A 16765-nucleotide genomic window follows, 5' to 3' on the forward strand; every position below is an offset into this window, starting at 1 on the left:
TGTTGGGAATGTGAAAATGAAAATTCTTGATTTAACACACTGTCATAGCCTGTAGTTTATATCAGACTGCAGATTGCAATTTGCATTTTAAATCAGACAGCCAAGCTCAATAATGTTAGCTTGCCTCACAATGGCACTACACCTAAGGAATAAAATCCCCTATGGTTTTCAAAGGACAAAGAAGCCCAGTCTGTGCTTTGAGCTGTGGTATAAGCCCCAGTTCTCTTCATATGATGAACATGTATTCTACCCTATAAATACAAGTCTAGATGACATCATACCATGAAGGCACAGTACATTTTCCAGTGGAGATACTGTGTTTGCCCTAGCTATTTCTACACAGGAATCTAAACACAAAAGAAATAAATCAATAACATTCACTCCACACAGATACCCTAGAATTAGGAAAGCATGTGATTTCTTGTATTAATTCTAATTGGGAGAAGAACATCTACTGCAGTAACAGAAAGAACACATCATAGACATTTGGGCTTTTCCACTTTGCCAGCAAGTAGGGGGTATTTGCAGTTGGTGGTCTGCTTTTGGTGGAGAGACGCCCATTCATCTGTTGTCACTGCAGCCTGTTCCCAATTTTTGAATCCCAGACAGCAATTCAGATCCCTGGCCCCCTCTGCTTTGCATGCAAGGCTGGCTTGAGAAAGCTTCACATGCAAGCAACACCCCATACCTGTTCCCTTCGTAAGAAAACCACAGGCACTTCCCAGTACCTGCTCAGACTGCTGTACAATGGGAAGCTTTGAGGAAAGGAATTGATCATCTTCTCAGCAGAGTCATTTGAATGAAATTCCACTTGACAGGCTGTCTCCAAGCACAGAGGCAGAGAGCGTCCTAGCTTTGCACACAGGACTTGCTTAGTTACAGTGTATCAGATCTCTCATCTGGCCGCCTGCTACTTTTTATTAGTCCACTATCACTAGAGGCTCCTGCAGAAAGAGGTGCTGATATGGAAGAAAACATGGAAGAAGGACAGACACAGAAAGGTAACATGTCTAAAACCAATACTAAAAATGTGCATCTTTATTTTACTCTGTGATCGTCAAGCTGAATTCCCATTTTCACCTCCATGCATAACCAATACTGGGGTTTGGTGTAGAATAAGAGCCAGGAATGTGAATTATAACAAATCTGACACACTTTGACCCCCCTCCTCTCTCTGCACTACACCTAATCTTCGTTTATTTTAGGTTTTCACGCTTGTCTGGTTGGGGAGAATTAGGATGTGTCTGCGAACTATGTGAGACACTGACTGCATGTGTAGATAGCTGATTATTTTTTTTAGATTTTTTTTTTTTTTTTTTTACTAGAGAATCAATGGAGTCATTAATTCCACGATTCATTGGAGCACAGGATACTCGTAAAATTCAGACAGCATTTGCATAAGTGCAAAAGGTGTCCATATTTCTTGCGCTTGTATTGCACAGCTCTGCCGAGCCGCATTGTGACTATGAATACTATATATATAAAGCAGGGGCTGATACTGTGGAATCAGGCAGAGAATATTTTAACCCTTGCATTGCCTGTTATTGTGTTGGTTTGTTTACCTGGTCTGAGTTGCACATCCACGGCTGGTAAAGGGGATTGAACACTGCAGAACCCTGCATTACTAGATAATCCCATATGTAGACTATTTGTCCTAAAACCTTTTTCGTCCATTTGATGATACAGCATGTTTGTGAATTATGCAAAGCTATCAGTCAATTTTTATTTGCTACATCTTTCATCTTTGCTGTTGCGCTCTCATTAGACCTGACCTACTTTCACTAAATGAATTCCCCCTTTTTTTTTTGTGCTGACTTGTTTGCCTGTGTCTTTGTTATGGAGGAGCTTGCAAATGTGTAAACTGCTTTAAGCAGGTGCAATGAAATATTTATGCGTTCATTCTAACTGCGTTTAATAGCTACTTATTCAGAAAGAAACAATATTTATTACATCTAATTACTATTTTTTTGTACAAGTAGATTGGTGTGTTTTTATAAATCTTTAGCGATCCGGCAACTAGCTAGGACTAATCACAGTGAATATTATGATTCAAAAGACACAAAGCAACATTGGCAACAATGTTTTATGTGTGCATACAAAAAATGTTTTTTGTGTTTGTCTATATGTAGTTCATAAACACACACACACAGCTATATATGCAGTCTATGGTTTTATGTATGCATGTATGGTTGTGTATGTTTACTAAACAAGTTGTTGTGAGACCAAACACAATTCAACTCTCCACTGATTTTTGCAGATTATATATTTTTTGTTGTGCATCATCTACATATCTAAAGCAGGACCTTGGGAAAAATCTGCATTTGGGCATATTAATTCTGAGAAATCATGTTTCCACAATTCTCCCAGAATTCCTAACATGCAAATGAGCACAGGCATGACATACAGAGGTGTTTTTGTCACTTATGTTTTGTAGTTACCTTGCACACAGTTATGCACAATCTGTTTTTATTCCATTGATTTTCCTGCTGCTAGGAGGATAATTATACATTTACTCCAATTTACACAACTGTGCGTGCTTGTGCTTTGTGTAGAAAATCTGTATGGCTGTCAGACTGTGTTCCATTTATGGTACTTTCTGTATTTTTCTCCCCTTCCTTTTTCACACCATGCCAAGAATACAGATTTACTGATCCAATGATATCGACAACACTGACATCCTGTGGTGGCAGCACTCTCAAATATATGGGGGAATTCATGTTCACAATTAACTAGCTCAGTGATAGCAACATTGACATCCCAAATGCTTGTTGCTGAGCATCTTGGGAAATGTAGTTCATGAACTTCTGTGGTACCAAGGTTATTAATTGCTTTAATTAGGACTAACAGGTTATTTGACAACTATATCCATATATTTTGCCTTCACTCAGAACCGTATTTCATAATGAAAAAGTAAAAAATGTCTTTGTTGGGAATCTATTTAACATGTTAGCTAGTAGAAGATGGAGTCCATGGTTCTGGAAACCATGCTATCTGTAAATATGTTTGTCAATTGAAAGCCCAGGCTTGTTTAATGTATGACTTAACGGTCTTGATTAAACCTTTTTTTTTTATGTGGAAGACATTTTATAAAGAAATGTTGTAGTACAGTAAGTGTGAATATATTGGGGTGCGTATGGGGTTTGTGCCCAGGCATACTTTAATGAGTACCAGTTAGTCCACACTGTACCCATCTTTGGTACTTTTGTGTTTGCTCTAGTTAGATTTTATTGTTTTTGTAGAAAACAATCATGCCAATTTCTGTATACATATTGTTACAACTAGGGAAATAATTTGTATATTTTAAATCCACTTTCAGAAGGTATTAATTATGGGCACAAACTATGTGTGAGCATCTGATGACCATACAACTATTTGGGTCCCAGCCCAGTCCTCAACACAAGATATTATTAGAATTTTATATAGCGCCAACATATTCTGTGCCACTTTACAATTATAACACGGGGATATTTGAAGGTGAAGAAAGGCCCATTCAAACAAGTTTACAATCTGTAAGGATTTGAGGTAAGCATGTCTTACTCAAGGATGCTTACTGGTAAGATGATCTGGAGGATTTGGACCGGGGATGGTCTCCGAGTTCTAAGGGAAGTGAAATTACCACTGCTCTAAACAGCCGATATGCATGAAGGTCCATCAACTATTTAGGTTTTGTCAGTATCTCCATATAAGCAATATAAGCAGAACTGGATAATACTTAGATCCTGAACAGTTGTGAATTGTCTTTTTATTACTGTTTAGTATTTTTGTACAATGTTGATTCACGTTATTTAGCTTTCAAAATTAAGCACCTTGTTTTCTTGAGAAGTATTCTTTGTTTTTGTGTTATTTCACAGTATTTAATACAAAAGCTAGTTTGAGATCATTTATAGTTCACTTAATTTAAAGTGTTTTTTTTTCAGATAGGTCTTCTATCTATTTTCAGAGAGCTTTTTGAACCTGAAACTATGCATCCAGTATTCCTAAAAATGTAGTCTGATTGTTTGCTAAAGAAAATATTATACAAATTCAATCTTCTAAAAGATAATACATCATTCTTCTTCATCTGATCAATATTGCACACACTGGAGGACTGGCAACCCCATTTCTGGGGGGCAAGGATAAACTAAGGGCTATTCATTAGCACACAACTAACCAGTATGTTTATAAGAATGGGCCTACATTCACATTGCACTAAATACATAGGCTTGACAGGTGGGGCTAGGGAAATTTTGACATCATACACCATATGGAACTTGACCATCAAACTGTGGGCATTAATATGATGGTGGCCACCCTTTCGGCTTTAACAACTACCATTCTTCTTGGAAAGTTTTTTAAAAGACTTTAGATTGTGTCTGTGGGATTTTGTGCACAGTCAACTTTACCCTGTAGTCACCAAAACAACTTTAGCTTAATGAAGCAGTTTTGGTGTATAGATCATGCCCCTGCAGTCACTCTGTTCAGTTCTGTGCCATTTAAAACACTTTGGTTTCTGTGTATGCAGCCCTAGCCACACCTACACTAGGCATGACACAGCCTTCATGAAAAAAAATTGTCTCATTTTCAACCAGATGTTAACTTGCTTTATAAGGTTATATATTCTGCTATTTAAATTTAAGGTCTAGCAAGCTATTAAAAGTGCAGGATGTAAGAAATTCTAAATTAAATATACCTTAATAAACAGGAAGTTTAAACATTAGATGTCTCTTTACAGGAAGTATTTTGGAAGGCTGTGTAGGCAGGAGCGGCTCTAGACTTTTCAAAGCCTTAGGCGAAACTCAAACATGAGGCCCCCCCACTAACACCATTAGTAAAAAGAAAATAGAGGTTGCCTTGTGTGTGCATAAAGAGCTGTACCTATATTTAAGGGCGAGCTTGCAGCTTTGGATACAGAGACGTAATCACAACTGCCAGGCTATCCAACCATAACCAGCAATCATGTATAAATAATTAGAAAATTATGCCATATCTACAAAGTGCTCACAACACAGCGGTATTGTCACAGCTCCCTATAGCGCTGTGTTGTGAGCACTTTGTAGATATGGCATAATTTTCTAATTATTTATACATGATTGCTGGTTATGGTTGGATAGCCTGGCAGTTGTGTATACATAAGTGAAAGTGTGAAGGGGTTACTTTAAAAAAAATAACGTTTTGGTTGGGGTTTAAAAAAAATAAAAAATAAAAACATTTTTTCAAATAATATAGTTACAGATAAGAAAAGAATGCCATATACATTTCCCCACATATTCTAAATTCCTTTACATGTATATTATCATATATGTGTTTCCCCATGTATTGTATATGTATGTATGCTTATAATTATATATATATATATATAAGAAAAAATGCTCTTGCACTCACGCTTTAAATGTCCCTTGTGTGCCGGGGTGCTAAGCCAAGGCTTTAAATATCCAAGAAATCCAAAGAGGTAGCAGCACTCACGATCCAGATAAAAAATCAAAATTTTATTAAAGCATATTTAAAATGATCGACGTTTCAGTCCACTACACGGGACTTTCCTCAAGATCAACAGTTCTAACAATGTGAATTAAAAAACAGACATATATAGCATTATACATGGAGTGAATTAAGTAAATTGGCTTACCCACAGGTGTTTTGTGTTACTGACCGGCGTCCTGTGCTCCTCCGTGCACCTGTGCAAGTAGTGACATCATTATGTGTGTTTCCATGGCGACGTAGTATAAACACTTGTCGCCATGGGGATAATATGGAGGATTACACTAAGTTAAAAACCCGGTCTATGAAAATAAACAAAAAAATAGAGTACTAGAGATCTAAAGATACATGCATTATATATAAAGTGCATATTTTAAATATAAATAGACCCAATAACAGCCATTTAACATAGGTCTAAATGAGGTGCTTTCACTAATTTAAAGTGAAACCGTGCTCATAATGTGCAAGTTTAGAAATAAAGTGCCTTTGTGTATAAAAGGGTATTCTACTAATTATAGCATTATATAGAGTATTCTGCTGATTACCTAAACAATCAAAACAGATTATGAATATACATATAGGAGCTTGTGATAACATCTATAGCCTGGTGTTTGACAACAAAAAATATTCACTTCATAAAGGCTTACTATTATGGGTAATGCCTACTTTGCATAAGCTATGCTAACATTAACCTCCTAGGGTCCAAAAAAGTGGACAGCTAGCCTTATGTGCCAGTTTAAGACCCCCAAATCACTTAATTACTGCTAACCTTCTTTGGCTTATGAATATACTAATGCGGCTTTGGGGAATAAGCATACTTTCATATTTAGCTCAATATGGACTCAATGTGAATTACTCTAATATTAACATAAAGTGACAGTGACTGTGCAAATTTAATGCTATAGTTACAAAATACGAACTAACTATACTACACTATAATATACATATGTACATATATACATGTTTAAACCAAAATCAAGCTGGAACCTAAAATCATAGGAAAGAGTGGAACGAGATGGTCTCATTAAGTCCCTTTGGAGACACTGTATTTAATTCGGAGATCCAGTAGGTTTCACGGTTAAGTAAAGCTTTGCCTCTGTCACCGGCTCTTCTGGAAACTGGCACATGATCTATTCCCAAAAACTTCAAAGAGGAAAGCGGGTGCTTATACTGTAAAAAATGTTTCGCCACCGGTTAATCAGACACCCCGTCCCTGTAGGCTAGCCTGATGCTTGAACGGTGTCCTCTGATCCTTTCGCATAGGGCCGTCTCAGTTTTCCCAACATAAACCAATCCACATGGACATGTAAGTTTATAAATTACATGTGTGGTTCTGCACGTGATGGTATGATGAATAAGATATTTCTTGGTTGTATGAGGGTGGGAAAAGCTCTTAGATGGAGTCAAATGCCCGCATGTCACACATCCCAAGCACCGTACTGATCCACGGTTCTGTGTCTTATTTTCTTTGGCATAGCTTCTCAGAGGATCTGTGTGTACTAATACTTCTAGTACTAGTACTAATACTTCTCTTAATACTTCTAATAATTCTCTTATGACAGATTAGTGGCTTTTTGTGAAACACTTTGGGAAGCGTGCCATCTGTTGACAATATCCTCCAGTTTTTGAGAATAGCAGATGATATCTGAGTGGAAGAGCTGTGGTATATCATTGGAAGAACCAATCTTTGAAGGGGAGCACTGTTCTTCTCTGCAACTGGTGCTTTAGCTTCTTCCAGTGCCTTACAGAGGGTTTAGTTACAATATCCTCGATTCAAGAATTTTTTCGTCATTTCCCTTAACTGTATTTCCTTCTTTATACCATTGGAATTGTTCCTCATCACTCTAAGATATTGTGCTTTAGGTAAAGATTTTATCAGGGCTTCCGGTTGTGCACTCTGCGCATGAAGCAAGGTATTACGATCCGTGTCTTTGGAATAGAGGCTCTATTCTATGTTGATTTCTCCTATGGATCTAACATCTAAGTATTGGACTGTGTGAGTACTGATGTTAGCCGTCAGTCTGATTGGAGATGGCAGTTGGTTCAGTTGTTCAACCATGTTGTGTGCTTCATCCAATGTTCCTATCCAAACAAAAAGCAGATCGTCGATGAAACGATAATAACCTTGTATGAGGTGGGCATATGTGGACATTATGTTTTTTCATAAGTATACATATATGCGTTTGCATACATGGGGGCCATAGCCACCCCCATGGACGTGCCTGCTTATTGTAGAAACCACTCTCTCTCGAAACGAAAATAGTTGTGTTCTAGAGCTAGTGTTAAAACTTCCAACACAAATTCAACAGGGGGACCCTCGTACACTGTTGATTGGGTTAACACCCTTCTCATCGCTTCCACCCCTTGTGTATGGGGGATAACAGTGTAAAGGCTCTTTGCGTCCATAGTAATCAAAATAGGCTTGTTCTCCTGGAATGTTATTTTGGCTAATTCATGCAGTAGCGTTGGTGTGTCCTTTATGCATGTTTCCAAGGCTTCAACTGATGCCTTAAAAAGTGCATCAAGCCATTTTGCTAATGGTTCAATTACCCCATTAATGGCGTACACTATGGGGCGTCCTGGTGGTCTATGTGGGTCTTTATGGATCTTTGGTATACTGTAGATTATAGGGCTGCGTGGGTGTTGCTGATTCAGAAATTGGTATAATTCCATATTAATGAAGCCCGATCTCAAGCCCATGGATAGAGTATCTGGTATAATACTTTGTATCTTTTTAGTAGGATCTCCATCCAATTTTCGATAGGTGTTGGTATCGTTCAGTTGTTCTTTTAATTCATCAGCATAGTATTTATAGTCCATCAGTACAATCCCCCCGCCTTTTTCCGCAGCTCTTATTACTATCGAGGGATCTTCTCCTAAGTTCTTAAGCAGTTGCCGTTGAGTCTTGATTACATTCTGTCGTGTGCTACCTCGTTTGGACATAATCTCGTATGCTTCTTTGTTTGTCATTGCAAGAAAGGTTTTAATAGAGGATTTATTAGTTACTGGATCAAAGGTGGACCTAGGTCGGAATTTCTTTATTGTATCGCCATCATTACTTGTCAATGCATTTTCTTTTTGACAAAAAAATTATTTTAGGCGTATATTCCTACCAAATTTGTACCACTCAATGTCCCACTGGAATTTATTGGATTTAGCTGTGGGTACAAAAGATAATCCTCTACTTAGCAATTCACTTTCCTCTTGTGTTAATGGTCTCTGTGATAGGTTAAATATTGGTATTACTTCCTGTGGGGTGGCTTGCCTTTCGGCATGTTCCTTATTCCAACCGCCTCTTCTGGTTCTGCGTTTTCTTTTTTTCGGCTCCTGGTGGAGGCGCCCATTTCGGGGACCCTTAAAAAAGGTGATGAGGAGGGCGTACTTGCTGATTCAATACAATCATTATCAGAGGCTGACTCTCCAGAGGTGTTGTCAATAGTGACTATTCTGGGTTTAATTATTCTTTTGCGCTGTCTCCTTGGTCTATTGGGATTACCGCCTGACAACCACCTGTAGACTCTATGGTCCAAATAATCTTGTTGGACCATCTCAAATTTTTGTTTTTTAAATTTTACCAGCTCATTCTTATATCTAAGAGGATCTTCTTTCAATTTCTGCTGTAGCTTTAAACCTTCAGCGGATACCAAAAAAAGCGCATGTTCAGTTTCAACCTCTGCAATGTTCAGTTTAACTTCAAGTAAATCCTCTCTCACATCTTTAATTATAATCAACAGCATGTCTAGGGATGCCCTATTGAGAACCACAGTCCACTCTTTGCAAACTCTCGCTTTACCCCTGCCTATAGTGGGGATGTTTAATATCCGAAATCCCCTGGGTATTCTCTTGGCTTTGTAGTAATCAGAGAGGAAGAGGCCGTGGAGGTCTAGATCTATACTTTTTCTATGCAGCCTGGACAATTTAAAATATACATCTTTGGCTGTGATGTTACAAGTTAATTCTAAACCAGTTTGTTCCCATAGTATGTTGCTAGCTTCCTCCTGGGAAAATTGTATAGTTTCAGCCTGTTCTGAGAAGGCTCCAGCTTGTAGCAAAAATTCATCCATTTCTCGTTGTTTAGTAGATAAACCAGTAAAAAAATCAATTTAGTAAAATGTTACCTTAAACGTGCCAGGGTTGCACATATATTTCTTACAAAAAGTGCTGGTGCATAGAGAGGGGCACAAAAGCCTAGATATCCCCCACAATATAGAAAAAAAGAAAAAATGCTCTTGCACTCACGCTTTAAATGTCCCTTGTGTGCCGGGTGCTAAGCCAAGGCTTTAAATATCCAAGAAATCCAAAGAGGTAGCACCACCTACCAAATTTTATTAAAGCATATTTAAAATCATTTAATACACAAATACATATACACACTGATACATGCACATGCATACACACACACAAACACACTGATGCACAGAGACACAAATATTGATATACAGTCACAATGTGTTTATCTGATTGTGTGTATTTCTGAGTGTGTCTGGCATTGCTTGCCTATGTATGTGCCTGAGAGTTTGTCAGGCACATACACAATGTATGTTTCTGTGAGCATGTATATGTTTGTGTCTGGGACTTTATGTGTGTGTGGTAGCTGCTTGCGGTGTTTTGTGTATATGGGGGGCTGCCTGTGGCCTTTGTGCAATTTGTCTATGGTGAAGCTATGTTTTATAACTTTATGTGTATGATGATTGTCTTCAAGGGTGACTGTGACAGGGTGAAAAAGGGAAACTGTGGCAGTTTGAGCTGTACAGGAATGAGATAGAGTTGTGGGGTGAGTGTGAGAATGAGGGAGGGCAACTGTGATATGGTTGGAGGATGGAGTGTTACAGTGTGAGGGGAGGTAAGCGTGACATGATTAAATTGTGACCGGGTGAATGTGGCTTGATTGGGGAGCTGAGTATCACAGGGTTGGGGTGTATGTGGCATTATTGGAGTGAGTGTAACAGGGCAAGGGGAGGTGAATGTGACAGGATTAAGGAGGTTAATTGATAGGTTGAGTGTGGCAGAGTAATGGGGGTATGTGACAGGATAAGAGGTGTTAATGAGTGTTGCAGGATTGGAGGAGGGAGTGTGGCAGAAGAGGAGTGGGGAGCGTGACAGTGAGAGAAAAGGTGTGTGTAGCAGGATTGGGGGGGAGTGTGGCAGAGTGAGGGGAGGTGAGTGCGGTTTGAGTGGAGGGGGTGAGTGTAACAGGATCAGTTGGGGTTAGAGTGAGTGTGGCAATGTTAAAGGGGTGATAGGGGGTGACCTGGGGCTAAGTGAGGGCTTAGTGAGGGGATGACAGAGTGAGGGAAGGAGGGGGTGACAGGGGGCTGAGTGCTGAGTGACAGGGACATTAGTGAGGGGACGACAGAGTAAGGGGAGGAGGGGGTGACAGGGAGCTTAGTGAGGGGGTGACAGGGGACAGAGTGAGGGAAGGATGGGGTGACAGGGGGCTTAGTGAGGGGGTGACAAGGGCCAGAGCGAGGGGTGACAGGTGGCAGTGTCAGGAAGGGAAGGGGGTCACGGGGCAGAGTGAGCGGGTGACAGCGGGCTGAGGGAGGAGGTGACAGGGGGCAGTGTGAAGTGGTGACAGGGGGCTGAGGGATGGGGTGACAGGGGGCAGTGTCAGGAAGGTAGAGGTGACGGGGCTTAGTGAGGGGGTAACAGGGGGCAGTGTCAGGGTGGGAGTGGTGACAGGGGTCTCAGTGAGAGGTTGACAGGGGGCAGTGTCAGGGAGGGAGGGGGGTGACAGGGGGCAGAGTGAGTGATGGGATTGTGGTGACAGTGTGTGTGTGGGAAATAGTGACAAGGTGTGTGGAGGGGGGTGACAGTGTGTGGAGGGGGTAACTTTGTGACAGGGGGCTCAGTGAGGGGGTTACAGGGGACAGAGTGAGCGAAGGAGGGGATGACAGGGGGCTGAGTGAGGGGGATACAGGGGACAGAGTGAGGGAAGGAGGGGATGACAGGGGGCTCAGTTAGAGGGTGACAGGGGACAGAGTGAGGGAAGTAGGGGGTGACAGGGTGCTGAGTGAGGGGGTGACAGGGGGCTCAGTGAGGGGGTTACAGAGGACAGAGTGAGGGAAGGAGGGGGTGACCTGGGGCTTAGTGAGGGCTTAGTGAGGGGATGGCAGAGTGAGGGAAGGAGGGGGTGACAGGGGGCTTAGTGAGGGGGTGACAGGAGACAGAGTGAGGGAAGGATGGGGTGACAGGGGCTTAGTGAGGGGTGACAGAGGACACAGTGAGGGAAGGAGGGGGTGACAGGTGGCAGAATTAGGGAGGGGGGGTGACAGGTGGCAGAGTGAGGGGGTGACAAGGGCCAGAGCGAGGGGTGACAGGTGGCAGTGTCAGGAAGGGAAGGGAATCACAGGGGGCAGAGAGGGTGGGTGACAGGGGGCAGTGTGAAGGGGTGACAGACACATAAATACACACTGGCAGGCAAAGAGAGTCACATACTTCCAGGCACACATATTGACAGCTACATACATACACACTGCCAGATACATTCACACAAACTGCAGTTACATACACTAACTACAAGACACATACGCACACTGACAGACATTTACGTACACTACCAGGCACATGCACACACTACCAGACCTGACACACACTGTCAGACAGATAGATGCACACTCATATTGCACACATACTCAAAAAATCTGTTTTAAGCAACTCTTGTCCTCTTAACAGAGGCCTTCATCTCTTATTTAGCCATGTACAGTTTTAATTTCCTGTGTACAGTACATGTATCTAGAATAGATATAAACATGAACACATATATATCAAATGGAAATAATGCATACACATTAGGTCATGAAGTATCAACTTGTTTTAATTATCATTGAAGAGATTCTACAAATGCAATAATTTTGTGAGAAACAAAAAGAATATTTCATCTAAACGTATTGCAAAAAAATGCATGATTGGAAACAGAAGTATTGTCAGGATGTGGATAGAATAGCTGTTAATCATCAGAGAGTTTTATAAAGGAGTTTAAGAATTCATGTCTGAAGTTGGTTCCCATTATTTGTGTCATAAGTAGCGCCCTCTACAGGACTACAAACAAAAAACCAACAGGGTTGATTACTAAAGTGAAAATTAGGGATTATTCTAGTTTACAGTGAATGAATAATCTAAATTTTATTAAAGACAGGAGGCGAATATTTGCATATCTTTCTTTACTGTAACTCCCAGCAGCAAAGAAGTAGTTAACAAGGTTGTAAAAAATTCAACCAATCATAACACATCATAGAACAATATAGTGCCGATCAGCAGTAGGATCAACCATGTAAACTGGAAACATTCTGGAACCGTAATTCTGGTGTAACGTAATGAAGTCAATGTCGAGTAGATCAACGTAAGATTTTCACACTAGGAGAGAAGAAGAGAAAATTACAAGTACGCACTTTAAGTGATAGCTCAGATTATCTGGTAGGATTTAAAGATCATAATGATATAAAGTGTGATGTAGGATTAGGTCACCAGGCTAGCAAAAACCATATACTTACAATAAGCAAATTGCAAGAGAGTGTACAATGCAATAACAGTAGAAAGGAGACTTACCCTAAGGGTGGGTTCCAGAGTGAACAAAGGGAGGGAAAATATTCGCCTCCTGTCTTTAATAAAATTGAGATTATTCGTTCACTGTAAAATAGAATAATCCCTAATTTTATGGCAAGACAGGAGGCTTCATATTTGCTGTTTTAACGCTCTTGAATAAAGGAACAAGCCACATGTGATGTAGGTTTAAAATAAAAAGTTCGAAAGGTAGTTTCCCTTGACCAGTCTGCGGAAGATCGAATATCTGCCAGCGAGCTGCCTGCACGAAAGGTAGAGGATGCGGCCGCACCTCTAACGGAGTGAGCACCGAATGATTGCTCGATACCTGCTTGGGTCAGCAACCATCTTATCCAGCGTGCGATCGTGGGGGAAGAGACCGGTTTGTGAGGTCTGATGTAAGAGACAAAGAGAGGTCCAGTATGGGAACGTAGAGAGGTAGTATTCTCAATGTAACAATGGGTACACAGGGCAACACAGAGAGACGGTCTGTCGGGAAAGTATGGGTAAAAGACTGAGGAGGAATTAGTCAGCATGGAATTAGTCAAGTCAGCATGAAAGTCAAAAGCCTGAAACTCTGCGGAAGGACACCAGACACAGGAGCAGGGCCAATTTAGCAGAAAGTTGGTGTAGGGATAAGGCCTCGTTAGAAGGCCAGGAATCCAACAGTGTAAAAACCTTAAAAATATCCCAGATATTAGAGTACTTGGCAGTAGGCGGTCTCGTCAAGCGTATGCCCCGTAGAAGTCTGCACACGGAAGGGTGTTTCCCAACCAATGAATTATCAATAGTGTCATGGGCCGCTGAAATGGCAGAGCGAAAAATATTAATCGATCGGTATGATTTACCCTGATCGAAGAGAGAGGATAAAAAAATTTAAATGGATGAAAGAGGTGTTGAAACGAAATTGAGGTCCCTTTCCAAACACCAGCTGACCCAAATCCGCCAAGCCGAGAGATAGGTTTGTCTGGAAATGTGCCCTGTCTGTGCCAGGACGGAATGTGATGACATTTACTTAATCTTGTAAAATAATTGTAAAGGTACAGTGAGTATTACATGAAAAAAACATGTTAACACAAGTGATGTGTTATGTGTGATGGTACATTTATTAACAACTAAAGAAGAACTTTGTAAGCAAAGTTTCTAAAATGTATAAAACCAATTAATTTACATCAGTGTCTCTATTATAAAATAAATACAAAAAAATAAATGTGAAATTGTCAATTTACAAGACTGACAAGCATTCAAGCCCACATTGGTGTTTTTATTGCTGAACAAAGGTTAAATTGGGTCAGCCATTCCCTGCTTCTGTCATCTGCTAAGCTCTGGGAAATCCTGCCACTATGCTAGCCAAACACACTTCCAATGGTTGAGCAGCATTTCAATGAAAACAACCACTTTATATGTTGCTTTCTGTATCTGGAAGGCATACACAAAGCATTTTTGAGATAAGCGTTTAAAACCAGCATAAAAACAAATTGCAATCACAAACATTTGCTGCTCTTTATTTTGTTAAAGTACTCCTGCTTCACTTTTTTTTAATTTGCATCAAATGCAAGACTGTTTTGGCATCTGATGCAAACTTACAATGTCCCATGATGATGATTACCTACATGCACTTATCAAAAGGAATGCCTGCCCATGGGGAACTGTCTGATCACTGCTATGCATGCACGTGTATAGCCTCTCAAAGGATTGGGTGCATACTACTGATTGCAGTAATGTATGACCACTTTGCGCTGTCGAAGGCTGGGATTCTTTCACAGAAAAATGACCAGAGTCCCCCAACATTGTAAATATTTCTGTCTATTTTGGATACGTTCCTTTTGTTGTTAGATAACCTTGGTATTTTTGTTTGTTGAATTTGCTATTGATGGATATAAGTACCTTTAAGTATTGACAGCTACAGTCATAAATCAAAGTATAATCTGTTTTCATTATCTTAATGCTGCATTGTTAACAACATTTTATCTTCTAAATGATTGAAAATCAATTGACTTATTCTGATATGTTCCTTTAGCATGTGTTCAGATTTTGGGTCGCAGCTGGGAGCTCTGACATTAAACATAAATCGACAATCTTGGTATACAATTAATGCTGAGACTAATGGCGATATGGTTACTTTGTGCAATATTAATATTTCTAGTAGCCCAACTATTTGTTGATTGTAGAAATCAAATAAAGCGTGCTTTATTTATGAATGTCAATATGAAATTTTTTTAGTACTAGTTAATATATTAATTATCATACCTTAATTATAAAAAAAATATTAAAATATTAATATTCAGATTCTTACTTCAGAGAAAGGAATGGACTCTTCCAGGCATAAAAAGTTTTAATGACCATGTGGAGTGCCGCCAGGAAGGGGCGTTGCTAAATGGCTTAGAGTCGTCAGCTGCGGCTCTCAGCCAATCAGTGATTTCCATTTACAAAACTGTCTTGGTAAGAAGCGTTCCTTTTCCAAGCCAGTTTTGTGAATGGGGAGTCACTGATTGGCTCAGAGTGTAAGCTGACAGCTCTCAGCTAATCAGCAGGGCCCCTGTCCAACAGCACTCCATGCTTACTGAAACTGAAATTTCAGAAGCCAGATGCCACCGGGGAGGGGGGGGGGGGGGGGGGGCGGAGATCGGCTTGTACTGTTTTCTTTAACAAGCCACATGCCTTTTTAAGGGTAAAATGTTCTACGTTATGTACAGCTGAACAATATTAAAACCATAAATATTCAAAAAACAAACACAAGTATAGCGGAATTGTGTCTATACCCAGAGAATAAGCAATGATAATTAAATTTTTTTTTAAAAGCTGCAGTTCTATGCATACCCAGAGAATAAGCAATGATAATTATATATATATATATATTTTTTTTAAAAAGCTGTGATTCTAGTATTTTTCCTGACATCTACTAATTTAATTACCAGGCAATAATACGTTTTGAAAAATAGTTAACAGTTTAAAAGAACAGTTAATATAAAATATTATCTAAATGTGAATATATTATGTAACTGACTTTTGCCAATCTATAAAATCCCCCATCCCTATTATTTGTAGTACTCCATTCTACTTAGCATAAAAATACATATATTTAATTGCACTGGAGTACAGTTAAAGTCTTCATTCGGTCTATTTGTAGAGCTAATTATGAATGAATAATTCTCTCCGGACTCCGTATGCATTTAGATTTCGCTAGTTACCCTTTCCTTGACTCGTGTTATTTTTCCTCTGCTCCACTGAGTTGAAATCAGCTGGAATGGCCTGCATAGTGAGGTTTAAAGAACCTTGACAACTGAGCATTCATCACACCTCTTCATAGAGTTCACAAACCGTAGGATGCACTGTCTGAATGATATGCTTGATAGAGGGCCTAGTAACCCAAATCAATGACTTTTGTGTTCTATTGTTTCTTCTGTTGATCTAATACCCCAGCAAATTAGGAGATCTAGATTTTTGGGTTTATTTTCATTTAATACATTAACCAGTTTGTCATTCCTTAATTTAACGTTTTAAAATGCTATTTTATTTTTACTTTGACTAGTAAAAAAAACAAAACCCTTAAAACATACATAATGTGCTTAACATGGCGTGTAGTATTGCATATATGTGCTGTTGTTTGTCGTGTTTGTGAGATTCCATATGTAACACTGTAACTTGTAGGCTTTCCCCATCTCCAGTTTCATGCAAATAGCAAAACTGCTCCCAGAACCTTCTCTGGCAGCTAATTAGTTGCCACTCATTAGGCACTGCATGTCTGCCTGATTAACTGTCATAC

General features: G+C 39.8%; 1 protein-coding gene across 1 annotated transcript in view; it reads left to right on the plus strand.

Moving 5' to 3' along the window:
* Positions 1–343: 343 nt before the first annotated feature.
* The window catches only part of GPM6A (glycoprotein M6A), a 191650-nt gene continuing 175228 nt past the window's right edge, over positions 344–16765 (plus strand). The window contains exon 1 of the mRNA XM_063458162.1: positions 344–1001. Coding sequence (XP_063314232.1) covers positions 965–1001 — 37 coding nt within the window. The 5' untranslated portion in view covers positions 344–964. The remainder of the gene's footprint in view (positions 1002–16765) is intronic.

This window comes from Pelobates fuscus, chromosome 6 (genome assembly GCF_036172605.1).
Source record: "Pelobates fuscus isolate aPelFus1 chromosome 6, aPelFus1.pri, whole genome shotgun sequence".
Taxonomy (NCBI): domain Eukaryota; kingdom Metazoa; phylum Chordata; class Amphibia; order Anura; family Pelobatidae; genus Pelobates; species Pelobates fuscus.